The sequence below is a fragment of the Apodemus sylvaticus genome, chromosome 1 (assembly GCF_947179515.1).
Source record: "Apodemus sylvaticus chromosome 1, mApoSyl1.1, whole genome shotgun sequence".
NCBI lineage: Eukaryota > Metazoa > Chordata > Mammalia > Rodentia > Muridae > Apodemus > Apodemus sylvaticus.
The window spans coordinates 57,852,470-57,879,539 of NC_067472.1; the positions used below are offsets into that span (position 1 = coordinate 57,852,470).

The 27,070-nt window shown below is 53.3% G+C and overlaps 3 protein-coding genes across 4 annotated transcripts; 1 reads left to right on the forward strand and 2 right to left on the reverse strand.

The window, feature by feature from the left end:
• Nucleotides 1-227: 227 nt before the first annotated feature.
• On the reverse strand, nt 228-4,037 carry Yif1a (Yip1 interacting factor homolog A, membrane trafficking protein). Its single transcript, XM_052192961.1, has 8 exons — nt 3,829-4,037; nt 2,971-3,182; nt 2,731-2,835; nt 2,534-2,612; nt 1,284-1,341; nt 987-1,142; nt 514-607; nt 228-432 (listed from the first exon to the last, which is right to left on the reverse strand). Exons 1-8 carry the CDS (start codon nt 3,857-3,859, stop codon nt 286-288), a joined length of 882 nt encoding a protein of 293 aa, XP_052048921.1. The 5' UTR covers nt 3,860-4,037; the 3' UTR covers nt 228-285.
• Nucleotides 4,038-7,106: 3,069 nt separating this feature from the next.
• Nucleotides 7,107-11,871, forward strand: Tmem151a (transmembrane protein 151A). 2 transcript variants are annotated; one of them, XM_052193028.1, is made up of 3 exons: nt 7,258-7,341; nt 7,827-7,911; nt 9,512-11,871. In XM_052193028.1, exons 2-3 carry the CDS (start codon nt 7,909-7,911, stop codon nt 10,841-10,843), a joined length of 1,335 nt encoding a protein of 444 aa, XP_052048988.1. In that variant the 5' UTR covers nt 7,258-7,341; nt 7,827-7,908; the 3' UTR covers nt 10,844-11,871. The 2 variants fall into 2 exon arrangements, with proteins under 2 accessions (XP_052048977.1, XP_052048988.1); XM_052193017.1 differs by lacking the exon at nt 7,827-7,911 and having other exon boundaries at nt 7,107-7,341.
• Nucleotides 11,872-24,164: 12,293 nt separating this feature from the next.
• On the reverse strand, nt 24,165-26,754 carry Cd248 (CD248 molecule). Its single transcript, XM_052193040.1, has one exon. The coding sequence runs from the start codon at nt 26,658-26,660 to the stop codon at nt 24,360-24,362; it is 2,301 nt and encodes a 766-aa protein (XP_052049000.1). The 5' UTR covers nt 26,661-26,754; the 3' UTR covers nt 24,165-24,359.
• Nucleotides 26,755-27,070: the final 316 nt, after the last annotated feature.

Sequence of the window (27,070 nt, forward strand, 5' to 3'; positions counted from 1 at the left end):
TCAGATGTATCTGAAGTCTTGGAAGTAAGCAGTCCTTCCATCCTCCCTTTCCAGCCGTGTCCGATGCGACCCTTCCAGTTGTTTTTCAAGGCAGTACAAAAGATATCTCCAGGATGCTCTCCCCAGATCTGCTTACCCTTCTCTTAAACAGCCTGAAGCCTGGTCCCCTGGGCAAAGCAGACGCCTGTGGCTTCCCCTTGGGTCCCAGGAACCAGGGTCAAGCCAAGTTAAGGAAACCAAATCTTCAATGTATGGAAAAATCAGTGCCACCGAAGGAGCAGGGAATCACCGGACCAGCTGGAAGGTCAGCCAGTATATGATGAGGGGTTGGAAGGCAGCTGCTCCCAGGGTCAGGTAGAGCTGGAGATGCTGCCGAGGGGCTGGGCCCCCCATGCTGTCAGGGCCTGAAGCTGCAGTCCGCAAAGAACGTACCTGGAAGAGAGGAGAGCTGAGTGGGCTAGGAAGGGAAATGTGCCCCAGAGGAGAGGAGGGGGAGGGCCAGCCCACACTCACAATGAAGTACATAAGCGCAGATGATGTCCAGGCCAGGGCCACATAATAGCCATCACTGCCGAAGAGCAGCCCTGTCAGCACGCTGAGGATCATCCTGCAGGTACAGGAGTCAGCTAGTGACTGCCAATGGCCAAGCCCAAAACTAGCCCTACCTGCCAGGGCCTAGAACCACTCAATACCATGACCCAAGACACCAGGCTGTTCTCTACAAAGAACCAGACTCTAAATGGATCTGCAAGGTTCAGGACTCAGCCCCAGGATCTGAAATCCCCTTCTCTGGGCTCCCCAAGGTAACTAACAAATCCTCAATCTCTTTAAAGTCACTGGCTCCAAGGGGGGGCTGTTAGAAATAGAGCTGGAAGTTGAGATGGAATAGAAACTGTCTCTAGCATCATAATGAAAGTTGTTGCTACATAGGCTCAAAAGCTGTAGCCAGAGACCCTTCAGGTGCCTCTCGGCCCAAGGGCACTCACCCCACGTATTTGTAACCGCTGTAAGCCAAGAGGTGGAAGGTACTCAGTTCACTGCGTACGGTGGCCAGGTACAGGCCCAGAAGTAGAGCCAACACCTCCATTAACACCCACACCAGTGCTGTGCTTGCACACAAGCCCAAAACCTCTGGGGAGAACCTGCAACCATGGGAGAAGATAGGTCAGGCTGAGCCATCTGTGGCAGGTCTGAGGTAAAAAGCTAGGATGGGTGAGCTGGGACCTGGCACAGATGCCCTAAGAGGAAGGGACTTAAGCTAGGAGGGAGAGGAGAATACCAACCTTTGCTGAATGCCTAACGCCATCCCAGCCAGCAGCACATACGTGATGAAGGCCATGGCTGCCAAGACAAGAGAGGAAGTAGTTAATCTGGCTTCCTCACCCAGAGCCCCTCATTAGGCATTCAAGTCCACTGGTCCGCCAGCCTCTCCCATTCGTCCCTCTGCATATCCCAACTTCGCTCGTCCTTTACACGCTCGCCTTTTACACTTAGCTCTCCGTGTCCGTCCAGTGCACCTCTCCGACCACCCCTCCAGCTGACTGCCCCTGGACCTCAAGTCATCACCTTCCCTCCTATGCTAGGAAGCTCAGCAGCTCCCTGCAGTGTCCACCACAAACCAAGACCGCTGCTCTTCCTGGACAGGAACCAGCCTGATTGCCGGCAAAACTAGAACCAAAAAGGAAGCTTCATGGACAACCTAGGCTGTCCTTAGGGTCCAGGATTCTGGGAATAAGGTCCTTCTCTGCCAACTATTGTGAGTTTGGCCACAGACCATGCAGAAACCCCTGGTTGTCTATAGGCTGTTTTCACAGGAGCTCAAAGATGTAGGGGGCCAGGCAGGCTTCAGAGGCAATCTCAACTCAACAGTTACCTTCCTCTGCCTGCCCCCTGCCTCCCAAGCACCAGATTGATGTTGGCACCAGAAGGCACAGCACTGCCACCTATAAGCTATGAGACAGTTAAGGCCCTATAGCCTTGACTTCAGCATATGACAAAGGATGGCAGTACCAGTTTTGTAACAGAGGTCATGGGAGGAACGGAGGATGGGACCACCTTAGCTGCTGCCCTTCCTGACAGCTCCTCCAGACAGCTCTGCCCTAGTATATCTGCTTTCCTTGTGCATGTCCTGAGCCTGAACCTTCTTAGCCAACAGGACAGAGAAAAATGAGGTGCAGAGGCAATGCAGCCAGCCCGACAAGTGCCACAGGGACAGACAGCTGTGAGGAGCCAGAAGCCTCAAGTCCCACGCTGGCAGCTGCCGGGCCAAGAGGAAACCCAGAGCTCCAGGCTGAAGAGAGACAGAGTCCAAATTAAAAGGCAGGAAGGTGTTACAACATTAACAACAACAACAACAACATCAGGGTCACATTTGGGAAGTTTCCTACTGGTCACCCTGTCAACCTAGTGTCTAGCAACAGTCACACATGAAAAGCTCCAGGAATGAATGCTGGGTGTCATTCATTGAATCGTTTTCCTAACTATGCCTCAAGGCACAAGTCCCCTCTGTCCCCAAGCCACACCAGAGACTCACTGGGGATATAGAGGTCAGGAGCATTGAGGTCTTTCCGTGGGGGCAGAGGCACATCGTGACTGTACTGCATTTTCCAGTTCTGGCAGTGGCAGAGAAAACGGGAGCAGAGAAAAAGAGAGAGGGGGTTGAGATCTGACGGTCTGTCAGGTTGCCCTGAGTGCAGAGGGGCTTGCCAGCTCACCTGGACGGAGGCTCACCTGATGTGTGTATGGGAAGACCAACAGCCCTAGCTTCTTAGCTACATAGGCTGTGTCCACAGCAAAAAAATACTTGAGTTTGTTCACAGACACAAAACGGTTGAGCTGGAAGTAAAGAAAAGAAGCTATGGACAAGCCACGCTGTGCTCCTTCCTAAAGGGTGCCTGGGAGTGAGATGGGACCCTGTGACACCCCACCCCTAGCCAGCAGCCCTGACGCCGTCCTGAGCACAGGCCGCACCTCTTTGTGCACCATGTCCTTCCCTTGGGATGCTATGGAGCTGCCATAGGCCATAGCCATATTGGCCACTGGGTCTCCAAGCAGGTTGTTGACACTGAAAGCCACATCAGCTCCTGGGGCTGGGTATCCGCCTAGTTGGCTGGAATAACCACCACTTGTGTCATCGAAGAGTGGAGGAGGATCTGGAGCTGCCCGGGTCCTGTGCTTGGAACCTGCGGGTGTGGGAGTAGGTTACAGAGTTACAAAGCAAGAACCCAAACCACTGCCCCTTCCCCAGGCTGAGAAGCTGTACATAGGTCCTGAGGCACGGAACAGTTGTTAAGGAAAAGCCAGGGTGCGTTTTTAAGATCGATCTCCGATCCTTTTGGAGGGATCCTTTACTGCATGCAAGGGGAAAGGCTTGCCTAGAATGGCTGCCAATTTGTAGTTTCTAGAAAGTCAACAGAGATGATCCCTAAGTAATGGCGTGTGAATAGACGTTTGCTTGGGCACGACCACCGGAAAGACATCCCTTAACACGGGTAGAAAAGACAGCATTGGCCTATTCAGAATCCCTGGACAGTGGTCAGGAATGTTGCCAGAGTTGTAACAGGGAAAGGAAGTTCTGGAGGCAAATTCGCTACATGAAGGATTAGACTTGAGGATCCTGGTAGTTCTGTCGCCGCCTGATCTGAGGACTGGCAAGTAAGGGCGAAGTCCAGGACACGCCGCAATGTGGCAGGGCAGGAACCCGAGAGACACTCTCCCCGCCCTGGGCAGCGGTCACCGCAGGCCCTCTCCCTCCGGACCACTGGATCTCGCAGCGTATTTGACGCCCCTCTACCAGGCCGCGCCCCGCCCTCCCCACACCTCACGCACCGTGGACTCCATATCCCGAGTGGTAAGCCATGGCAGTGACGTGCTCTCTACCCAAGGGCTGGCCTCGCTGAGTCTTGGATACGAACACTACTGAAACAGCTGTTTCTCTTGCCTTGTCCTGACCGAAGTTAGCCGACCGCCCGACACGTCCCGGGGCTGTCCGATCACGGCCGCCATGTCCCTGGCGTCACACTTCGCTGTCTACCATTGGCTCGTCGGAGGAGCTGGTTCTTCCCCTTCACACTTTCAATTGGCTACTGGTGAACCTTCTCCCAATCGGGTTTTTTCATATTCAACTTCCGACAGGTAGGGGGCGGAGCTACTCAAGAAGTTCTCCGATTGAGTAGTAGGCTTGCTAATTTGCGGCGCTACCAGCCAATAGGTGGGAAGGAATTTTGTAACTTAGTTCCGTGTCTGCGCCAAGAGGCGCTTGACGCTCCTTGCCACGACTACGCCAATAGGAAGATTGAGGTCCGACCCAGCTAGTCAGGGCACAAAGCTGGCTCCGCCGCAATGCAGTCCAAGAGGAATGCGGCCGTCGGTCAAGCTCTGACTGATCCCTGCCCCTTCTCTCTGCTCTTTCCTCCAGTTCACTCCGTCCTCTATTGGAGCCCCGGCCTGCTAAAATGTGTTGTTGCCCGCATCGGGAGAGCGACAACCGGGCCCAGAGCCCCAGAACGCTGACTCCTCCTCCGCCCTCCCACTCCTTTCAGAACAGGTGCTGTCCGTCGGCCGGTGCTGAAAATGCCCCGTAGAGTCTGCCGCCGTCTTGCTCATCCTCGAGGGCCACTGTTGGCAGGGGTTGGAATCGCGCTCAAAACATTATGCACATACGCGCTCACACATGAGGCAGGGGACAGAAACTGAGACCACCCAGAAGATACGAAGTTCTGGTGGTATACATGCGGCAGGAATCTGTACTGGGTCTTGTTCCATTGCTTTCTCCAGTAGTCCGGTAGATTTGGGAGGCAGGAGTGTGGTGATGTCTCCTGAAGGCGTCCTGAGTCATCACCAGTCCTCTGATCTCGAAGGGAGGCCCTTAAGCCTCACTTCCCAGGCTCTTTTCTTCCCACCCAGACTGTAACCACTGCCTCCCTCATTGGAGACAGACTTCAAGGGTCCCTCTCTCACAGACGGCCAGGCACTATCTCTAAACAGGATGACACGCCCTCTGATACTTGTAGCTGACTAACTACTCAGTGTTTAGTTACATAAGGTGAGACTTTCCTGCTCCCCAAACTCAGCCCATGCGGTCCAGCGGCTGCTTTTGCTCCTCTGCCTGGGATGCGGAAGATATGTTTTTCCCTTTCTATCCACTTGTCCAAATCCTTTAAGAGTCATGTTAGCTTGCTTGTGAGATGGCTCAGCAGACTGCCAAGCCTGCAGACCTAAACTCAGTTCCCAAACAGTGGAAGAAGAGAACCAACCCCTGATTCATCCTCTGATTCGCACACTTGAGCTTCGGTTAAAGTGCACCACTCGCCGGGCGTGGTGGTGGCGCACGCCTGTAATCCCAGCACTCTGGGAGGCAGAGGCAGGTGGATTTCTGAGTTTGAAGCCAGCCTGGTCTACAGAGTTAGTTCCAGAACAGCCAGGGCTACACAGAGAAACTCTGACTCAAAAAACAAAACAAAACAAAACAAAACAAAACAAAAACAAAAAACAACAAAAAATAAATAAAAAATAAAGTGCACCTCTCTGTACCATCCCACCCAGACAGATATACACAAAACAAATTTTAATTTTAATTTCATTGGGGGGGGGTCGGGGCTGGAGAGATGGCTCAGCAGTTAAGAGCACTGGCTGCTCTTCCAGAGGTCCTGAGTTCAATTCCAAGCAACCACATGGTGGCTCACAATCATCTGTAATGAGATCTGATGCCCTCTTCTGGCATGCAGGTGTACATGCAGATAGAGTACTCATATACATAAAATAAATAAATCTTTTAAAAAAATAAAATAAAGATAAAAGGGGGATCACTTTAGCTCTTACGGAGGGACAAAGGGAATAAAGGCCTGACCATGGCCCAGAGTGATGGCCAAAGTCTGGGTTCCAAACTCCTCTTTAACCAGATTGTCCTGAATATCTTCCATGAGGACAGAAACTGTGTCATTCCTGAGACCTATGTCCTCCTAGTGCCCAAGCACACCGATTACACACAGACGAAAGCCGAGACACATCTGGGCCCAATAAGTCCACAAATGGGCGGGGCACTTAGAGATGGTTCAGCAGTTAAGATTGCTCTTCCAAAGGGCCTGATTGGCTTCCCCTCATCCACTCAGCAGCTCTCAGTCATCTATAATTCCAGTTCCAGGGGATGGGACACCCTCTTCTGCCCTCTGTGGGCATTGCAAGCATGTGGTGTACAGACAAACACACAAGCAAAACACACATAAAACAAAATAATAATTGTAGGGGCTGGAGAGATGGCTCAGCAGTTAAGAGCACCATCTGCTCTTCCAGAGGTCCTGAGTTCAATTCCCAGCAACCACATGGTGGCTCACAACCAACTGTAATGGGATCTGATGCCCTTTTCTCGTGTGTCTGAAGAGAGCAACAGTGTACTTACATAAAATAAATAAATGTTAAAAAAATAATAATTGAAAAAGTAAACACAAAATAAGTAAAGATGGAGGATGGTGAAACAGGCCTTTAATCCCAGCACGCAGGAGGCAGAGGTAGGTGAATCTCTGAATTCGAGGCCTCTGCAATGTGAGAAACCAGCCCCCTGAGGAGAAAAGGGTGTCCTGTGCAGAGCTAACTATTCCCCGCCACCTGGCCTAAGCACTCTAGTGAATTTAATCCAACACTTTTTCATTCCCATTTCTCAGATAGAAAGGCTGAGTTTATGGCTGGATAATCTGGTCAAAAGTTGTGCAGTCTAGAGTTTCTGGTGCCCTGGCTCCAGCCCACCAGCCTTAGAGTCCAGCAGATGAGACTGTCTTTCCCTTCTGGGTATTAACTGTCAACAAGCAAAGCTTCTGGGGTGAAGTCTGGGTGGGCTTAGTGCTGGGCCCATCCCCTAGAGAGGAACCTGGCGGACGTCCACCCATCATGGCCCTCTTCATTACTCAGTTGGGGAGACTCGGGTGCCGCAGAGCAAGGACTCGCCCAAGGTCGCAAGCGCGAGCGCGGCTAGAGAAACCAGGCGTCCGGCGGCCCAGACTGGGCTTCCCACGGGCGAGGGGGTGGAGATGGGGTGTGCCCGCCGTGCCAGGCGCGGCCAGCGGCGCCACCGGTGCTGCGGGGGCGGGGTCAGCGGAGGGCGGGGCGCCGGGCACCGCGGCCGCCAACGCCGCGGCGCTTGGGCTGGGCTCGGCGCACTCTTCAGCGGCCGCCCAGCCGAGCGGACGCCCCTCGGGGCCGCGCCGCAGCCCCCCGCGCCCCTGCTTATCATGCCCCGGGCTCGGGCCCGGCAGTCGGAGCAGCCAGGACACCATGCCGGAGGGCGAAGGTGGAGACTGCGGGGAGGTGCCCGCGCTCGTTCCGGACGGCGAGCCGCTGCGGGAGGAGGTACCGGGGGCGACTAGTGGGAACGGAGCCAGGGCTGTAGAGAGGTGAAGGGGACAAGTAGAGGGGCGATCCCCGGAGACGGATTGAGGAGGAATGTCCCGGAGCCCCTCCAGCAATGACGTCATTGGGGGGACAGAGTTCTGGTAGGGGTCGAGGCTTCGGGATCCACGTAGGTCAAGGCAGGAATGGATGGCAGGAATGTAGGGAAGATCCTGACCCCCGGCGCCCCCTCAACCATCTTCTCCTGTCCTGTGACGTCAGCCTCTGTGGCCCCCACGCGCCCCTGTTCCAAAGCGCAGCCGGGGATGCTGTTTGTGACTGCTAGGGCCATGGGGTCAGGCCCCCAGTCCAGCCCAGTTGCTCACGAGGTGTCGGGCGGTGCCTGCAATGCAGTAGCAGTGGCAGGGACTGGAGGTGGGGGAGGGAAAAAACGGAAGAGAAAGGAGCAGAGCCGCCGCTGATACCTTTCTCTCCCCCACCCCCAGGTGAGGACTGAGGGCCCACTCCAGTAGTTGAGATCCCCTCCCCAGCTCTAGCTAGGAGGATGTGCCAAGTGTGGAAAACAGGATGGTGAGTGGTCTGTGTGTGAGAGCGGATATAAATGCGTTTGTGTGGGGTGTGTGTGTGTGTGTGTGTGTGTGTGTGTGAAAGAATTCTGGTGGTGTGTTTCCTGTGACTTCAGTAGGAACATGTAGTCTGGTGAGCCTCTGGTGGGTTCCTTGCCCAAGAGTGTAGGTGTGTATGATTTTGTGCTGTGCCTTCCAGTGTGTGGCTAAGTATGGATTGTGGGTGTTAGGTTGCTATAGGGTGGGGTAGATGTGCACTGTGGTCAGGTGAAGGTCTTGCATGTCTAGGTGCCAGTGTGTAACATGTATGTGCATGTGTGTCCTGTGCTGACGTGGTAGTGTGTGTGAGTGTGTGGGTGTACCCTGCTACAGCCGCGATGCTTGCTCTCTGAGAATAAGCCAGGTTCTGTTGTTCCTTGATGAGCGGTGATGTTCCTTTGTGGTAGGTGGGTCTCTGATGGACATGTGTTGGAGGTGCGGATGAGTGGGTGTGTGCCCCTGGCTGGCACAGGTCTAGGTGGCAGGATGCATTTGTAAATTTCATGCACCATGGGAGCAGGCTGCCCTGGATGGGTCCTGGGCCAGTGCCCTCTCCTGTTGGACCTCTCAGGGCAGGTGGGGCTGAGTAGGTGACATTACCCAGAATCCCACTCTAGACTCTCCACCTTTGCTCTCCCAGTTCCCGTCCCCCTTGCCATTCCTTCTCTCCTATTGATCCCAGAGCTGAGGTAACCAGGCTGGTAGACCTACCATGGAGGATACACCAAGCCCTTTGGGTCAAAAAGTACTTTGTGCTGCCTACACAAAGTACCTTGTGCAAGTAACTTGTGTCCCATCCCTTCTTCACAGAGTGGGGGTGGAGGGTGGCCCTCTATCTGCTCCTAGGCCTGAGACTTACACCATCCCCATTTCCCACCCCACCCCCACTCTGACTTAACAGCCTCTCCCAAGCCTCCTGCCATCCCTTGTGGAACAAGGGACCAGTGGGAGTCTCAGGGTAGCAGCAAAAGTGTTTATTCCCAGGGCCAGACCCTGTGCTAACAAATTCCCACATGCGATCTCTGAATCCTCAACAACCAGGTATGCAGATGAGGAAACAGTGTTAGAGTAGGTAAGGGGTCCCAAATCACACTGAGTAGAAGGGCTAGCACTTTAAGGACTCCATAGCCGCCTGCCTTCTCTAACACACACACACACACACACACACACACACCACTCCTTGCCACATCAGCCTCCTGGTTCACTATTACTAAAATCCAGACTCAGAGAGAGTAAAAATGTAGCCAAATGCACACAGAAAATTAGAGACAGAACAAGAACTACCAGAAATCAGATTTTTCAGTAGTCACTGGAGAGGGGCATGGGGGGCGGGGGCTGTCAGTTCTTCTCTTGGGATTTTATTTGGGTAGAGGGCTGCTAACAGCAGGTCACAAGAAGAGGCAAGCTCATAGCAGATAAACAATGTTTGCTACTGTGAGACTTGCTGCAAAATAACTCAATCAATAGAAGCCTCGGTTTCTTCCTCTGTAAAGTGGGTCTACATCCTTCGTGCCAGTGGCCCCCACTGACAGATGCCTCTCCTTTCTCTGCCCGCCCGCCCGCAGCAGCGGCCCCTGAAGCAGTCCCTGGGAGGCTCCCTGTGTCGAGAGTCTCACTGGAAGTGCCTGCTCCTCACACTGCTCATCCATGCCTGTGGGGCTGTGGTGGCCTGGTGTCGCTTAGCCACTGTGCCCCGCCTGGTCCTGGGGCCTGAAGCAGCCTTGGCTCGTGGGGCTGGCGCCCCACCGCCCACCTACCCAGCCAGTCCCTGCTCGGATGGCTACCTGTACATCCCATTGGCCTTCGTCTCCCTCCTCTACCTCCTCTACCTGGCAGAGTGCTGGCACTGTCATGTGCGGTCATGCCAGGCGCCTCGCACTGATGCCAACACCGTGCTTGCCCTGATCCACCGGCTGCAACAGGCTCCGCCCTGTGTCTGGTGGAAGGCCACCAGCTACCACTACGTGCGCCGCACACGCCAGATCACCCGATACCGCAATGGGGACGCCTATACCACCACACAGGTCTACCATGAGAGGGCGGACAGTCGCACAGCTCGGGGTGAGTTTGACTACAGTGCACATGGTGTCCGTGACGTCTCCAAGGAGCTCGTGGGCCTGGCAGACCACGCAGCCACGCGACTGCGTTTCACCAAGTGCTTCAGCTTTGGGAGTGCTGAGGCCGAGGCCTCGTACCTCACGCAAAGGGCCCGTTTCTTCAGTGCCAATGAGGGCCTGGATGACTACCTAGAGGCCCGCGAGGGCATGCATCTGAAGGATGTGGACTTCCGTGAGTCCCTCATGGTCTTTGCAGACCCCCGCAGCCCACCCTGGTATGCCCGAGCCTGGGTCTTCTGGCTGGTGTCTGCAGCCACACTGTCCTGGCCACTGCGAGTGGTGGCTGCCTATGGGACAGCCCACGTGCACTACCAAGTGGAGAAGCTTTTCGGTGCCAGCTCACCGCCCCCAGGGGCTGTGCCCAGCGGGCCGCCGCTCTCTCGCGTGGCCACCGTGGACTTTACAGAGCTTGAGTGGCACATCTGCTCCAACCGGCAGCTGGTGCCCAGCTACTCGGAGGCTGTGGTTATGGGTGCGGGCTCTGGGGCCTACCTGCGAGGCTGCCAACGCTGCCGCCGCTCTGTCAGCAGCAACTCCCTGCCTCCTGCTCGTCCCAGTGGGCCCCGCCTACCCTTCAGCCGCAGCCGCCTCTCGCTAGGTGCTGGGGGCCGAACCACCCCAGGGGTCTTCCGAAGCTTGAGCGGAGGCCCCTTGGGACGCAGAGGGGAGGACACGGAGCCTCTGGAAAGCCCTCCGTGCTATGAGGACGCCCTGTACTTCCCGGTGCTCATTGTTCACGGGGACAGCGGCTGCCGTGGGGATGGGCAGGGTGCACTCTGAGATACCCGCCCCCTACAGTCCCAGAACACCCCTCTCTCCTCACCATCTCACCACGGGCTCAGATGTCTGAATAACTCTCAAAAACAGGAAAGACAACAGACCAGCCATGCACAAGAGGTGGGAGTGGAGTGGGATCCTTAGACTGAAATGCGGTGACACGTGGTCCTTCGAGGAGGAAGGAAACACCATCTAAGTTGAGTCTGTGATCTGTCCCCAGCATGGCTCCCCCAACCATTGCCATATTCCCCTGTGATAGCAGATGATGCTGGGCAGGGAGAGAAGTTTCCAGAAAGCCTGGGATGGGGAGGAGATCAGGGCACGGCTGCCTGCCTCTCTGCCGTGGCTGAGCTACATGGGGAGCCCTCCAGCAACATAGAAGCACAAACTGGTGGCTTGGGACCATGCCCAGCTGGGAATGCTGTCCTGAGGCTGAACAGCTGGCCATGGCTACCCCGTAGCTTGGTCCCCTGACCACCAGAGTCCCCACCCTCTTCTGCTGCATCTGCCCTCTAGCCTCTGCTCAGGGCAAGTGCCCTGATGATCCCTAGACCCTAAGGTGTGGTTAGTCCCTCCACAGCGCCCAGTGCTCAGAGCACAGACATGCTCTCTTGTCCACTTTGGTCTCCCTGGTTCCTGCTGCACCCTCACCACACCCAGCTTTCCCCGTGACCCAGGTTTTCCAGCTCTGAGCCCCAGCATCCTAAAATTCATATCTGCCTCTGTCAGCCACGCAGTACCTTGTCTCCACCCTCCGTCCAGGCTTCTCTGCGCTTCACCTTCCAGGTGAGCCACAGGACATAGCACAGGGCATCTGAGGGGCTCTGCCCTGGCCACAGCCTCTTGGACGATGCCCTGGCCTTGCCTTGAAGGCCCCTCATCTCTCATTCATGGAACCTGTACAGGGGACACCATCCCTCCCTAGGGAGAACAGAACAGTCCCTTCCCTTCCAACTGGGGATTCCACCCCCTCTCAGGGGCCGGCGGCGGGGGAGGGAAGAGACAGAGAAAATTAAATAAAGTTACGAAACGGGAAAGGTTTCACAAGTGTGTTCCTGGGCGATGGGTCCGAGACCACAGCTGCAAGGCCATTGAGTACACTGAGTCAAGGGTGACGGTGGCTTCCAGGAGGAGACACAGAGGTGGCTTCTAGCATTCAGACACACAGCGTGGGAACCTTTCTGTCTCACCCAGGGCCTCTGAGACTTTGCTTTGAGATGCCCTGAGTAGCTGACTACATCCACCCCCCAGTATTAGAACTTGATTACATAAGTACGCATTGTCCCAAGTGACCCCTCTTCCAACCTGGTGGCAATTGCAAACCTGCTGGGTACGCAGGGGATGAAGAGGTGATGTCTGTTCCACTGTGGGGAGGAAGCTATGGCCTATAACCCAAATACAGTTCCATTTGTGGCCACTGAACAGTCTTGGGCAGGCTGTGGGACAGAAAGCTGAAACATGGTGAGCCAAAATGGAATATAAAGAAAGAGAATAAAGGACAGAGGAAGGGCCTCACTCGTGGAGGCGGGCCTAGGAAAGCGTCTGAGTGAAGGATCAACATGGTATGCAGAGTTTGTTCGCCACGTCTACCATGCTAGGCTGGTATGGAGGAGGGGGAGTAGGAGTGTAATCAGTTCCCTAGCTTTGAGTAGTGTGTGGGAAACAGAAGCAAAGACCCGTGGCTCTCAGTCAAACACCAGAGACTGTGTTTGAACTGGAGCCATGGTGAATAGTTGAAAAGGGAAAACATGAAGACTCTTAGCCAAAGTCCAGCTACCCCCAATGACCTCTTGCTCATTGGGCAGAGTGCTTGTCTAGCATGCAAGGGGCCCCGGGCTTACCCTTACCTCATGAGGCAGAGGCAGGCAGATCTCTGAGGATTTGAAACCAACCTGGTCTACAGAACAAGTTCCAGGGCAGCCAGGGTTATGCAGAGAAACCCTGTCTTTTTTTTTTTTTTTTTTTCTTCGAGACAGGGTTTCTCTGTAGCCCTGACTGTCCTGGAACTCACTCTGTAGTCCAGGCTGGCCTCAAACTCAGAAATATGCCTGTTTCTGCCTCCCAAGTGCTGGGATCAAAGGCGTGCGCCACCACCCGGCGAGAATCCCTGTCTTGAAGAAACCAAACTAAAACCAAAATAAGAAGAAACTATGATCCATGCCATCACTTCTTGCAGCTGTGGGTCAAGAATTCAGCCAAAGCAGAATGGAGACCCCTTATCTCTGCCTACCACTTAGAAGGCTTCCGCTGGAGGTCTCCGTCATGCACAGGTCTGGCATAGGCATCAAAGGACTAACTAGAGATGTTGGCTAGAGCAGCCAGTCATGGACTCCTGTGGCCTGGGTCTCCTTATGCCTGTCAGCTGGCTGCACAGACAAGAACAGTAAGGGAACCATGCTGTCACACAGAGGCACAGCAGAAGGTTGTTACACAGACATCAGGCTTATTTGGTGAGAACACAGATCCCACTTCTCCACCAGGTGTGGTAACTCAGCCCTGGGATCCCAGAACTAGGAAGTGAAAGTGGAAAAATCAGGAGTTCAGGATCACTTTAGACTGCACAGTGAGTTCCAGTCCAGACTCTGGTACCTGAGACCCTTTCTCCAAAAACAAAATATGCAAACCAACCCCAGCTCCAAAAAAAGAACAGGAGATGGAGAAATAATCATGGTCCTCCTTACAAATGAAGTGACGGCTGAGCCCAGGCCACTGCCTACTGACCTCTACAGTTGATGTGCCTTTTATGATCTTGGCTGGAGGCAGGGTGGTGGCAGTATGTCAGATGTGGGTCTTCTCAGGACAGAGTAACCTGCTACACATTTATTGGGGTCTTTCATACTCATAAATTTATGTAGCAGAGATGATGGACACTTTTTTGGATTTTTTTTAAAGAAGGGGTTTTGTGTGTGTGTGTGTGTGTGTGTGTTGTCCTGGAACTAGTTATGTAAGCCAAGCTGGCCTGAACTCACAGAGATCCACCTGCTTCTGCTGGGATTAAAGGCCTGTACCACCACTTCCCAGGGTGAGTACACCACTACTACTTCTTCTTCTTCTTCTTCTTCTTCTTCTTCTTCTTCTTCTTCTTCTTCTTCTTCTTCTTCTTCTTCTTCTTCTTCTTCGTTTTTTGAGACAGGGTTTTTCTGTATAGTCTTAGCTGTTCTGGAACTCACTCTGTAGACCAGAACTCAGAAATCCACCTGCTTCTGCCTCCCAAGAGCCAAAGTACACATCTAATGCTATAAATCACTGAGGCTGTGGTATTCAGTTATAACAACAGAAAAGTTAGTTCTGTCTATTTACCCAGAATGGCAGGAGTGTTCAGGGTTGTCTGTGGATGTCCTGTCAGTTTTCTGGGATTCTCTCAGAAACGCCATATAATGAAGGACATACCCTCATTGTCAGCCGGGACCTCGGACTGGAATTGCAGAAGCCAGTGTTCATGTCTTGGGCCATGCAGGGATAACAGCTGCACTGGCTAGTTTTGTGTGTCAACTTGACACAGGCTGGAGTTATCACAGAGAAAGGAGTTTCAGTTGGGGAAGTGCCTCCATGAGATTCAGTTGTGGGGCATTTTCTCAATTAGTGATCGAGTGGGGAGGGCCCCTTGTGGGCGGTACCACATTTGGGCTGGTGCTCTTGGGTTCTATAAGAGAGCAGGCTGAGCAAGCCAGGGGAAGCAAGCCAGTAAGAAACATCCCTCCATGGTCTCTGCATCAGCTCCTGCTTCCTGATCTGCTTGAGTTCCAGTCCTGACGTCCTTTAGTGATGAACTGCAATGTGGAAGTGTAAACTCAATAAACCCTTTCCTCCCCAACTTGCTTCTTGGTCATGATGTTTGTGCAGGAATAGAAACCCTGACTAAGACAAATTGGTACCAGGAGTGGGGTATTCCTGTGACAACCTGACAATGTTTTGGGGAGGACTGTGGAAGGACTTTGGAACTTTGAGCTAGAAAAGCCATTAGAATATTAAGAGCTCAGTGGAAAGTTCTGTAGGAGCTTGGAAGACAATGTTAAGAACAATGCAAAAGATGGAGGCCTGCCTTGTGAAATTTCAGAGGGAAGATTAAAGACTCTTACAGTGGCCATGTTTTGATTGTGAAGATTCTGTGGTTTTGGTTAGCTGGGGCTGAAGAATCAGCTGTGAGTAACAAGATACTAGAACCACTAAAGCAAACCTTTGTGTTACTGGGACTATTGATGCTGGTTAGCTGGAGCTAAGAAATTAGTGGTGATTAAGAAGAGACCAGCATCACTGAGATGAAATCTTCTTGGAAGTGTTTTCTGAGAGCACAGAGAGTATGTTCCAGAGATAGCCACAGTTGTGTTTTGTGTTGTGGCTGGACTTGGTACTGTGTAAGAGTCACCCAGATGGTACTGGTTTTGAAGGCATGAAGGGGTCATGAAGAGCAGCTGAGGCTCTTGGCACAGTGAGAGGCCACAGAAGGCCATTGGTGAAGGTGCAGCCTCAGTTGCAATTGATGGCCCAGGACTTGAAGGGGTCATGCATAGGAGCAGAGGCTTGTCACCCTGATGAGAGCCTATGAGAGGCTATTGGTGAAGCCTAATTACAGTGGAAGATAGCAGCGTTTTGGAGATGCCAGTACCATGTGATGACCACCAAGAACAGCAGCAGCAGTGGAGTACAGGCAGCTGGAGCCTAGAAGACAAGCTGTGTGCTACAAAGGGCAGAGCTGAAGAAGTGACCCAAGCCCTTGGAGGAGCCCAGAAGATCGTGAGTTGGATCCCAGACATTGAACCATTGGAGTTTGAGTTTTGCTTTTGGTTGTGACTGTGCCCTAATATGTTTCCCTCTTGAAGGAAGAAAGTATTTTAGTGGAGCCCATAGTTGAGAGACTTTGAATTTTTAAAAGACTTTGAATTTGAAAGATATTGGACATTTAAAGGTGATTGAACTTTTAATATGTAAAGACTGTGGGACTTTTAAAGTAATTTAGATCTTGGGGATGAATAAGAAAGTAAGGGTTGAGGCTTAATAGTGATGTGTTTGTGTGTCAAGTTGACGAGGGGTCAATTGTACTGGCTAGTTTCGTGTGTCAACTTGACACAGGCTGGAGTTCTTGGTCATGATGTTTGTGCAGGAATAGAAACCCTGACTAAGACAACAGCCAAACACTTAATCCTCGACACTAGCAAACAAGTTGTCTCAGTCAACACACACAACCCCAGGACTTCCTGTTAGGCCTCATCACCTCAGCTCGGCCACATTGTAAATCAAAAGTCAGCACGGGATAGGGACAAACCACTAACCAGGAAACCTCCTTGGAATGGCTTTCCACACATCCCCACCTGAATAAATGACACCACCCAGGGGGATAAGGCAAAACTCAGAAGCCAGGTCTGGGGTGGTGGCTCAGTGTGAAGAGCACTTAACCAAGTCTGATGAGCAGCATTTGTGGCAGCTCCTGACCACCTCTCACCCCAGGTCCTGGGGACCCCCTTTCCTGGCCTCCAATCATACTGCATTCCTGTGCACCAGCCTACAAAGAGACATGCATATAATATACACATAACGTGTATCCCTTCAACCCAGCACTTGGGAGGCAGAGGCAGGTGGATCTTTGTGAGTTCAAGGCCAGCCTGGTCTGTAGAGCTAGTTTCAGGACAGCCAGGACTACACAGAGAGGCCCTGTCTTGAAAAAAAAAAACTTTTTAAATCTTTTGCCTTGGGCTGGAGAGATGGCTCAGTGGTAAAGAGCACTGACCGCCCTTCCAGAAGTCCTGAGTTCAATTCCCAGCAACCACAGGGTGGCTCACAACCATCTGTAATGGGATCTGATGCCCTCTTCTGGTGTCTCTGAAGAAAGTGACTGTGTACTCACATACATAAAATAAATTTTAAAAACAAAACAAAACAGAAAACCCTTTTGCCTAGTGGAAGTGGCACGTGCCTTTAGTCCCAGCACTTAGGAGGCAGGTGGATCTGTGTGATTTCAAAAACACAAAAACAAAACCAGAACAAAGCAACAATAACAACATAATCTTAAAAAAAAAACAACAACAACAACAAAAACCTCAGATGTCTGGGGCTGGAGAGATGGCTGAGAGGTTAAGAGCACTAACTGTTCTTCCAGAGGTCCTGAGTTCAAATCCCAGCAACCACACTGTGGCTCACAACCATCCATAATGAGATCTGATGCCCTCTTCTGGTGTGTCTGAAGACATCTATAGTGTACTTATATATAATAAATAAATAAATCTAAAAAAACAAAAAACAAAAAACCCCAGGCCTTACCAGCCTCTCCACCTCCTTCCCTTCTGGTCCATCTTTGGTCCTCCCACATCTGCATGCCCACTCCTCAGTCTGTCTCCTCACCGCCCAATTCCCCCACTGCCTACATCCAGGCCACATCTTCTATTGTCTGCTGCACTGGCTAATTTTATGTAAACTTGACATTAAGCTAGAGTCATTTTGGAAGAGGAAATCACACCTGAGACAATGCTTCCACTAGATGTCTGGGGTGCATTTTCTTGCTTAATGATTGATGTAGGAGGGCCCAGCCCATTCTGAGCGGTACCACTCCTGGCTGAGGGTCTTGGGTGCTAAAACAAAACAAGCTGAGAAAAAACCTTGGGAAGTGAACTAGTGAGCAGTGGTCTTCCATGGCCTCTGCTTCCATTTCTCCCTCCAGGTTCCTGCCATGCTTGAGTTCCTGCCTGACTTCCCTCATTGCTAGAATAGTGTGACCTGGGAGTTGCAAGCTCAAACAAATCCTTTCCTCTCCAACCCTTTCCTGTGTTTTGGTGAAAGTGTTTTATCACAGCAATAAAAACCCTGACTAAGACACCCTACCCAGAGAGGACTTGCTTTAGGGTGTAACTTTAATTTTTCAAACCTTTTTTTGTTTTGTTTTTTGTTTTGGATTTTGGTTATTTCAAGACAGGGTTTCTCTGTATAGCCCTGGCTGTCCTGGAACTCACTCTGTAGACCAGGCTGGCTTCGAACTCAGAAATCTGCCTGCCTCTGTCTCCCAGAGTGCTGGGATTACAGGCATGCGCCACCACCACTCAAACCTTATTTTTTTTTTCAAGACAGGGTTTCTCTGTATAGCCCTGGCTGTCCTGGAACTCACTCTGTAGACCAGGCTGGCTTCGAACTCAGAAATCCGCCTGCCTCTGCCTCCCAGAGTGCTGGGATTACAGGCGTGCGCCACCACCGCCCAGCCAAACCTTATTTTTAATGATAGTCCTTAAGTGGTTTAACCTTCCTTTTAGTCCACCACCCAACAGAGGTAGTGGGAAAGAAAGGATATAGGGGGAATAGACCTGTTTATAAATGGTTCTTTGGAACAACTCCCATATATGTTGTCTGGAAATCTGCAGTTCATTTCACAGGCTAGCAGGCAGCGGCAGCTCAGTCCTCCTGAAAACGCTCCACAGGTACACCAGCAGTCCAGTCCGGCAGAGTCAGGTTAGCAACAGAGGTGACACGACCTAGTAGAGACAGCCAGGCCACAGCCTCAGTACAAGCCAGCAGGAGGGACCAACAGAACACCAGGAGAAGTTCTCGGCTGTGCCTCCCTCAGCAAAGATCAGCGAAGATGAGAGACCCCCAGGCGTTGCACAGCTAGCTCTGTAAGCAAGCCAAGCTCCGCCTCCATCGCTGTCCTTCAAGTCCTATTTATATCCAAACATAACGTGTCCTCCATGTGTCCTGCCTCAGCTCGTGAGTCTGTCTCAGCTGACATCACTCGGCCAATCAGCCCGAGTCCAAGGAATCAGCAAGACACTGCAGCACACCACCAAAAGTATTTTGGTGCGTTTCTCTCTATGGTGTCCCAACAAATGAAGCACAGCCAAGCAGTGTAAGGCAGACCAATACATGTGTGACGTTAGCAAAGAATCCTTCATCACGTGTCCTTTCACACGCTTGCTTTAATAGAACATCCTTTCTGGGCTGGAGAGATGGCTCGGCGGTTAAGAGCACTGACTGCTTTTCCGAAGGTCCTGAGTTCAAATCCCAGCAACCACAAGGTGGTTCACAACCATCCGTAATGAGATCTATTGCCCTCTTCTGGTGTGTCTCAAGATAGTTACAGTGTACTTACATATAATAATAAATAAATCTTAAAAAAAAAAACAACAACATCCTTTCACCTGTGTCTGCTTCAGCTAAATGTTCCTTCACGTGTTTGCCCCAGCAAAACATCATCCAACCGACTTTCCAAAGAACCCTTAAGTTTCCGCTTCATTGTGGACACTTCCTGCTGTCTCTGGCCACTTTTGTGTCCTGACCTTATTGGAGTCTGACTCACGGCAGGATTTCAAGAAATACTGAAGAGATGAGTGGTCAGATGCACGGGTCACAGATGGAGGACGCAGTAACTACAAGAGAGGGTCCTCCCCGATTTTTCAGACAAGCAGGCAAGCTCAGAACAATTAGAAAACTTGCCGGACGTCCCAGGCCATCAAGCAGCAAAGCTGGAACCTACCCAACCTGTTAGACACAGAGTGTGACAACTCCTAATGCTAGATGACCTTCCCATAAACACCCCTGATGTCTTGGAAACCTCTGCTAAGCATGAGCCGCGGGCCCCACTACAGCCGCGACCACACACTGTCCAGATCCCACGTATGGAGGAAATGCTTTATTTCCCGGCAATACACACAACCCAAGCCACGGTGCTTAACTCTTACTGAGAGGAGAAGTCAGTCCCAGCATTGTCATCCTGAGAGTCCTCCATATGCCACCAAATCCTGACGTTTCTGGGGCTGGGGAGACAGTCGGTAAAGTGCTTACCTTGAAAGCATTAAGACCCAAGTTCAAGAGTTCAATCGCCGGTACCCAGGTCAAAGGCCAGGTAGTTCTTGCATGTGAAGCCAGAGTTGGGGAGGAAGAGACCGCAGGGCACCTGAGGCTCCCAGTGAGAGACCCTGTCACCAAAGAGAATCTCTGAGGACACCTAAGGCTGACTTCTGGCCTTTGCACATGCACCTGCACACACATGTACCTGGCTGTGTTTGTTGTCTGTTCTGTTGTGTGACAAAATATACTGCCAAAAGCGACTTAAGGAAGGGAGAATTTTTTTTATAGTTTTTTAAAAAGATTTATTTATTTATTATAACTAAGTACAGTGTAGATGTCTTCAGACACCAGAAGAGGGTGTCAGATCTCTTTATGGATGGTTGTGAGCCACCATGTGGTTGCTGGGATTTGAACTCAGAACCTTCAGAAGAGCAGTCTTACCCACTGAGCCATCTCTCCAGCCCTATAACTTATTTTTATTTCATGTGCATCTGTGTTTTACCTGAATGTATGTTTGTATGAAGGTGTTAGATTCGGTAGAACTGGTGTTACAGACAATTGTGAGCTGCCATGTGGGTGCTGGGACTTGAACCTGGTCCTCTGGAAGAGCAGCCATCTCTCCAGCCCCACACATTTTTCAAATAACAAGCATACCCTCACATAAATAAATAAATCGTTTAAAGATCACAGGATTTTGGATGTGTATTTCTACTCTGGTGTCTAACTCAAGCAGTGCCTTCAGTTTTCGTATCTGTTAGGTGATAGTTAGGAATGGCATCTAAATCGCGGTCCTTACAGCTCTCAGTTGGGATAGGTGTGTCTTGGACTAAGACTGGGCAGAAAATTCGCTGTTATTTTCAATTTGCACCAAATGCTGCCACCACCTGTAGTATTGAGAGCACCGAAGGTGGCTTGCAGTCTTGGGCCTGAGGCTGTCCCAGGGGCCTGTGGGAATGGTGAGTGCCTGAACTTCACGCTAGCTGAAGTAGTCCGGGAAAGGGTGACCTGTAGGAGCCTTCCGGTTGATGGGTGTTCCGCCGCTCCTCTCTGTTAGCCCCTGAAACGTCTTGATAGAGCCCCGTGGACTTCTGCCCTCTAAAACACACTCTCACGAACCAGTGGGTGGAAAGTATTTTTAGTTCGTGTTTAGGCTGAAAGAAGTCTGTCCTAAGATTCTGGCTGACGTCAACACTTTCCTAAAAACTACCACCTTCAGCTTCCGAACAGCGCTTCAGAGCCAAAACCCACACCCTAGTGAGAGTAAATAGCATACTTCAGAGTGCTCGGTGGAGCGATTGGCGCCCGGCTTCAATGATTCTGGGCTTCCGGGTGAGAAAGTGTGCTTTCACCTCTGATAGCAGGATTCTGGGGATGAACAATTTGAGTTCTACCAGCCAATTTAAAGATTTTCCAGGGCCACTTGCTAGGGAGACTTGACGACTGAAGTGAAGCACCTTTGAGTACAGAATCCCAAACATGAAGAATATTTGTCCTGTGGGGCAGGGGAATCAGCAGATATTCAGTGACACAAACAAATCAAATAATTATTGTACAATTAGGACGCATTTTAGGAGAACCTTCGGTGGCTGCAAATCTGTGGTGCCAACGCCAGATGGCGCTAAATGGCCACTCATTGATACTGTCCGACTCTTTAACCCTAAGAATAAGAAGGAAAACGGGCTCCAGGGCTGAGATGGGGCTCTCTGTTTAGAGGTAAGAGGGTTGGAGCGTGTGCGTGTGCGCGCGGGCCGAGTGCATATTACATCCAGAGAGGCAGAGTACAGATGTGGAAGGAGCTATCCACAATCAGGAGGCGGAGCATGAGTGGGGAGGTAGTTTCTGGTTTCTTTCCTTGAGTGAGAGGTACTTCAGACGAGTCTGGAGAGTGGGCTTTTGGTGGTTTTGGTTTGTTTATTTTGTTTTGTTTTGAGACAGGGCTTCTTCTCTGTGTAGCCCAACTGTCCAGGAACTCACTCTGTAGACCAGGCTGGCCTTGAACTCAGAGATCCACCTGCCTCTGGATCCTGAGTGCTGGGATGAAAGGCGTGTGCCACTAATGTCCCGCAACAAAGGACTTTTCTTTCTTTCTTTCTTTCTTTCTTTCTTTCTTTCTTTCTTTCTTTCTTCTTTCTTTCTTTTTTCTTTTTTGGTTTTTCGAGACAGGGTTTCTCTGTGTAGCCCTGGCTATCCTGGAACTCACTCTGTAGACCAGGCTGGCCTCGAACTCAGAAATCCTCCTGCATCTGCCTCCCAAGTGCTGGGATTACAGGCGTGCGCCACCACGCCCGGCAACAGAGGACTTTTAAAACATTGCATTTTATTTTGTGTGTGTTGTATTGATGACAGTGCTCCTGTGGAAGTCATATGACAACTTGCGGGACTATATTCTTCCCTTCCACTAGGTGGTTCCCAGGGCTGGATCGCAGGCCGTCAAGATTGGAAGTGTGCGTCTTTACCTATCTCGCGGCCTTAAAAGGGCTTCCTTGGGTGGAGCCGATTTAAAGGTATTATTAAGAGGCATGGCTTGGGAGCACCGTCGTAGGCTAGACCGAGGATGGTTTAAGCAATGAACATTACCTGGGGGTCGTTCTTCTGCCGGCCTGAACCTGAAGGGGCGGAACCTGAAGAATAGCTCGAGGGCAATTCCGTTCCCTAGAGGGCTGAGTTTGCTTGGGTCTTTTGGGAACAGCGTTTATTTCTCAGCGGGATATCCTGCAGAGTCCCAGGCTCGGAAGGGACGGAGACGAGAATGCGCAAAGTCTGGGCGGAGTTCATATCTCGGTGAAGACAAGATTTATAAACTCCTCTCGTCTCGGTTTCGGCCTAGCGGTGGAGACGCAGCTTGTTGCTTATGGGCGGGGTTCTGGGGGAGGTGATAAGGCCGAGGGGTTAGCCCAGCTCTGAAGGCGTCTTTGAGCTGGCGAGGGGAGAGGTTGTGGCTTTGGCGGGCGGGTTCTCCCGACGTTTTCTCTCCCCGCCCCTGCCGCCAAGGGGCGTGGCTCATGGATTGGAAGGGCGGGGCTGATAATCCAGGCCACCTCCGGCGCGCTGAGGTGAGGCTCGGCCTGAGAGTTAATGGGCGGAGCCTGAGACTCAGCTCTCGGTGGAGGCGGAGCCTGAGTCTGGGCGCAGGCGGGGGCTCTGCCCTGGGAGGCCGTCTGTTTAGGCCCGCACGCAGCTCCGCATCTGGTGCTCATTACTAGATGACAAAGAGCCGGCTCTGGGCCCCCTTCCCCACACCCATCCTCCCGCGGACTGCAGCGCATTTAACTCTTTCTTTCCCTCAGGGTGCTGTCTACCCTCTGCCAGAGGTCATGGGAAGGAACTTCAGGGCTCCGTCCCAGCAGACGGTGTCATTCCATAAGTGGTGCCTCAGGCCCAAGCTTTCTGGAAAACCAGGGGACCTCCCTCCATTCCATCCATCAATCCCCCGCCCCCTCGACTGCGTCTCCGAGGTTAAAGCTGGGAAGGATCTGGCAGGGGCGTCTGGTTTGAGTTAGGGGAACGTGAGAGTGGCTACCCGGGCGGTGCGTTCCCTCTGCCCCCCTCTGTGAACCCCCACTCCTAGTTGGTCCCCAGCCCCCGCACTCCCTTTCCTGGTCTCCTGGGATACAATCCTTGGGCGAGAATGTGGCACAGGGGCTTCAAGCAGAGAAAGGGCGCTGGGCCACCCCTCCTCACCTGCCTGGGGGTGGGGGTGCAGCTTTGCCCAGTCCTAATTAGAGGCCCTGAGAGGGCTGAGCTGAAAAATTATAGAGGTGGTGGAACCGGCGCCTCCCTCTTCCAGGTCCCGTCCCTTCCCCCTTCCCCCCAAGCCAGTCCGCCGGGGATGAGGGGGAGGTTATCTCACACTCGTGATCTCTGACCAGGACACCAGCCCTCAATATCCTCAAGCTGCTCGGGTATGATGGGATGTTTCCTAGCCGGGCCACTTTCACTCCAACAGGGTGAAGAGTAAAATGTGTTCCCTACAGGGAAGGCCTTGTTTCTAAGTGGACCCAGGGAGCTAGATCTGGCCCTTCCCCAGCCTAGCCTCCCGGGTACCCATTCTTGACTCCTCCCCTATTACCTTCTATGAAGGAGGCGTACCTACAACCTTAGGGTGGCTGCATCCTTGGGCGACCCCGATTCCCTGCCCAGACTTCTGGGCATCCTATGACGATGAGAAAGAGTGTTCAGAAGAAAGTTCAGGGAAGCAGATGACTGGAGACTCCTCTCCCCCTAATCTCCAGCCCCATCCTATCTGAGATTCCCAAACTCCAGCCGGACTCCAGTTCATCAGAGACCCTCACCTCAAGACCTTCCCCCAGATCTTTGTAGCATTTTAATAAAATGGGGAACCTTACCAAACCCCTAGACCACTCTGCCTGCTGTGTAACAGTGGGTAAGGCCCTGCCCTCTCCTGTCTCATCTCACTGAAAACTATAAAGCACACCTTTTCTTAAAGGGGTCTTATCTTACCTAGATAAATGGAAGGGAGCTCCATTTCCCCCTGAAGCCTCCCAGACCCTTCACTCAGGCATCAGTGGGGATCACAAACTTTGGGTGAGGTTGGCACCCCATTTATTGGAGAAGATCCCGGCCCCCACCCCTTGAGGTCCTGGAGTTCTTTGGTGTGTCCTTTGCCTTGAATGCTGGGCCCAAGGGACAGACCCTCCTCTGTCCATCTGGGCAGCCCCTGTAAGTCCTTGGTGTGGTCTCAGCCATGTGTCCAAGCAAGTCCTTTTACCCCACAAGGGGTATCTGCACCCCATCACACACTGGTTCTACAGGTCTGTACCCCTGTAAGGCTGCCTCTGGGGGGCATGGGTTCTGTTGAGCTCTTGTTTCCAGCATGTGTGACCCAGCGATAGCAGTCAGTGATCCGCTTGTTGGGCGCATGGGAGCCACAGCGAGTGCAGTACACAATGCCCAGCGCGAGCAGGACCACCAAGAAGACACACGTTGGTACCAGGAGTGCCACCAGCAGCCAGCGGTCATCCCTTTGGCTTTGGCCTGCAAGACCCGACTCCGCCAGGGCTGTTGGAGCTGCTGTGGGGGCCACTGAGGGCAGCCGTGGCACTGATTTGGGACTGGGAACTCCTTCCCTTGGGACTAGAGGGGCTCTGGAATAAGACTGTGTAGGGCTGATAGGTGAGGTCTGGTTAATGGGGCTCTGAGGGGGCAGGGGAGAAGGGAAGGCTGGAGGCTGGGTGGCAGCAGGCACAGGCACAGGGATTTCATGGACAGAAGGCCTGGAGTTGGTAGACAGAGGGGGCTGGAGAGCTGAGACAGAAAGCCGGGGTGCCTGGGTTCTGATACCTGGGACATCTGGGAGCAAAGGGTGTTGACGGGCTTTGGAAGTGGTATCCCCAGGGTCAAGGTGCGATGAGATTGGAGGCAAATAAGTGATAGTGTGGGTGTCCGGAGACATAGGAGCCTGGTGGGGAGGGAAGACTTGGGGATACTTGGTTGAGATAATGGGGGGCTGGTAAGGAGGAGGCTGTGCTGGGTGAGCGGCTGACGTTATCCCAGGCTTGTGGCCAAAAGGCAGATCTGGATAACTGGCCTTGATTTTGGGGATCTGATGCTCGGGGAGCACAGCTGGAGGTGTGGCAGGGGCCATGGCAGGTGGGTGGACAGGGCTCAGGGGTGGGTGTGTGGCTGAAATAACAGAGGTCTTGTGGGCAGAAGGCAGTGTGGGTCTCGTGGCCGAGATCACCATGGGCCGTGTGGCCGACACCACTGGGGAGTGGTAGGGGCCCCTGGGGGCACTAAGTGGGGGTGGCCAGGTAGGCTCCAGGTGCAACCTCTGAGGCTCTCCATCCTGTGGGAAGTTGGGCCTATAGGGGAGGCCGAAGTCAGGTGGATGTGTCGATGCCATCCAGAGGATCCCCTGCTCCTCTGTCCAGGTGCCATCAAAGTCCTCCCAGGGCTCCTCTTCATCCTCCCCTTCTTCCCCGTCATCCAGCAACTCATCTCTAAGATCCTGGGAAGCCTGTGCGCCCATGGCTCCTGCAGGACTACAACTGATCCCGTCTGCCTCAAGCTCATGACCCTCGCTGCAGTAACACTCGAAGCCACCAACATAGTTGACACACATCTGTTGGCACACACCAGCAATCTGGCACTCATCCGTGTCCACGCAGCGATGTGGCTCATCCTCAGCTGGCCGGAAGCCGAGGCGACAGTGGCAGCTGTAGCCTTGTGGCCCACCAGGCTCACACTGCTGCTCACAGGGGGCCTGGGCACAGGGGTCTTCACAGCTGTGCCCGTCTGCTGCTAGACGGAAGCCTTCACTGCAGCGGCAGGACACACGGCCATCCAGCTCTTCCACACACTCATGTTCGCAACCCCCATTGTCAGGACCACAGCCTGTCCCCGGGCACAGTGGGCCAGCCTGGGACCAGCCCACGCCACCTGAAGGTTGTTTCACGCACAGCAGAGAAGCTCCCCTGCCAGCTTGGCACTGCACAGCTGCCACGGAGCCAAAGGGCAGCCATTCGAACTCGCTGGAAACCAGGTTGAAGGGTGTGGTGTAGACAGCTGGACCGGCCTGACCCACCTCAAGCGGCAAGGCAGGGCAGGCACCCTCAAAACCAAACTGGCAGAGGTAGCCATCGACAGCCAGTGTGCACGAGCCTTCGAGCCAGCGATGCTCTCCGCTGGCCTCAAGGGCGGCACAGCGCTGGGCCGGACAGGGTCCTTCCGTGGCCGGCTGGGCCCAGTTGGTGAAGGCGGTGTCCTGGTCTCCCGTGGTCCACATGAAGCCCCGCAGTGGGCGCTGCGGCTGGCATTGCCTAGCCTGCCGCTGCAACCCAATCCATAGCAGCCCACTGGCGGGCCCGACGCCCACCAAGCTGTCCACACGCCGGGCCTCCTCCGGGGTCCGCGGCGTGGCCAGGTTGCCCCCCAATTCGCGGCACGCTCGCCAAGCTTCCAGGAACGTGCGGCGCTGGGGGAAGAGCGCGTAGCAGCTGCTGGGGCCGCACACGGCTCGAGGCTCCGGCGTCCAGGGGCCCTGGCCCAGCGCGGGCACCGCGGCCGCCCAGGCCAGCAGCAGGCGCAGCAGCATCGCGACGCCCCCCGACTGGCCCGGCTCGGGCCTGCCGCTGCTCTTGACAGGGGGAGGGATCAAGGCCTCCGGCGGGAGGGCCGGGGGCGGGCCCGGCGGACTCACGCCTTGTAAGGAGTGGGCTGGGGCCGCTGCCAGCTCCCCCGCTAGCTCCCCGGGGGCTGCTGGAGCAGGAAGCAGTGGGGTGGGGGGCTCTGGGGTGAGAGGCGAAGGGCAGAGGAGGGGAGGGGTACAGTTAACTAACGGGCTACCTCAGGCGGCACAGAGCTGAGAGTCAGGGAAAGGGGGACCTCGCTGCCTGAGAGGCATCCCCAGTCAACCCTCTGAAACTTCGGCAACGTCTGCAGTTAAGGCAGCCGGGGAGAAGCAGCCTTTCCAGAGAAACTCCCGAAGACCCAGAACCTGGATTC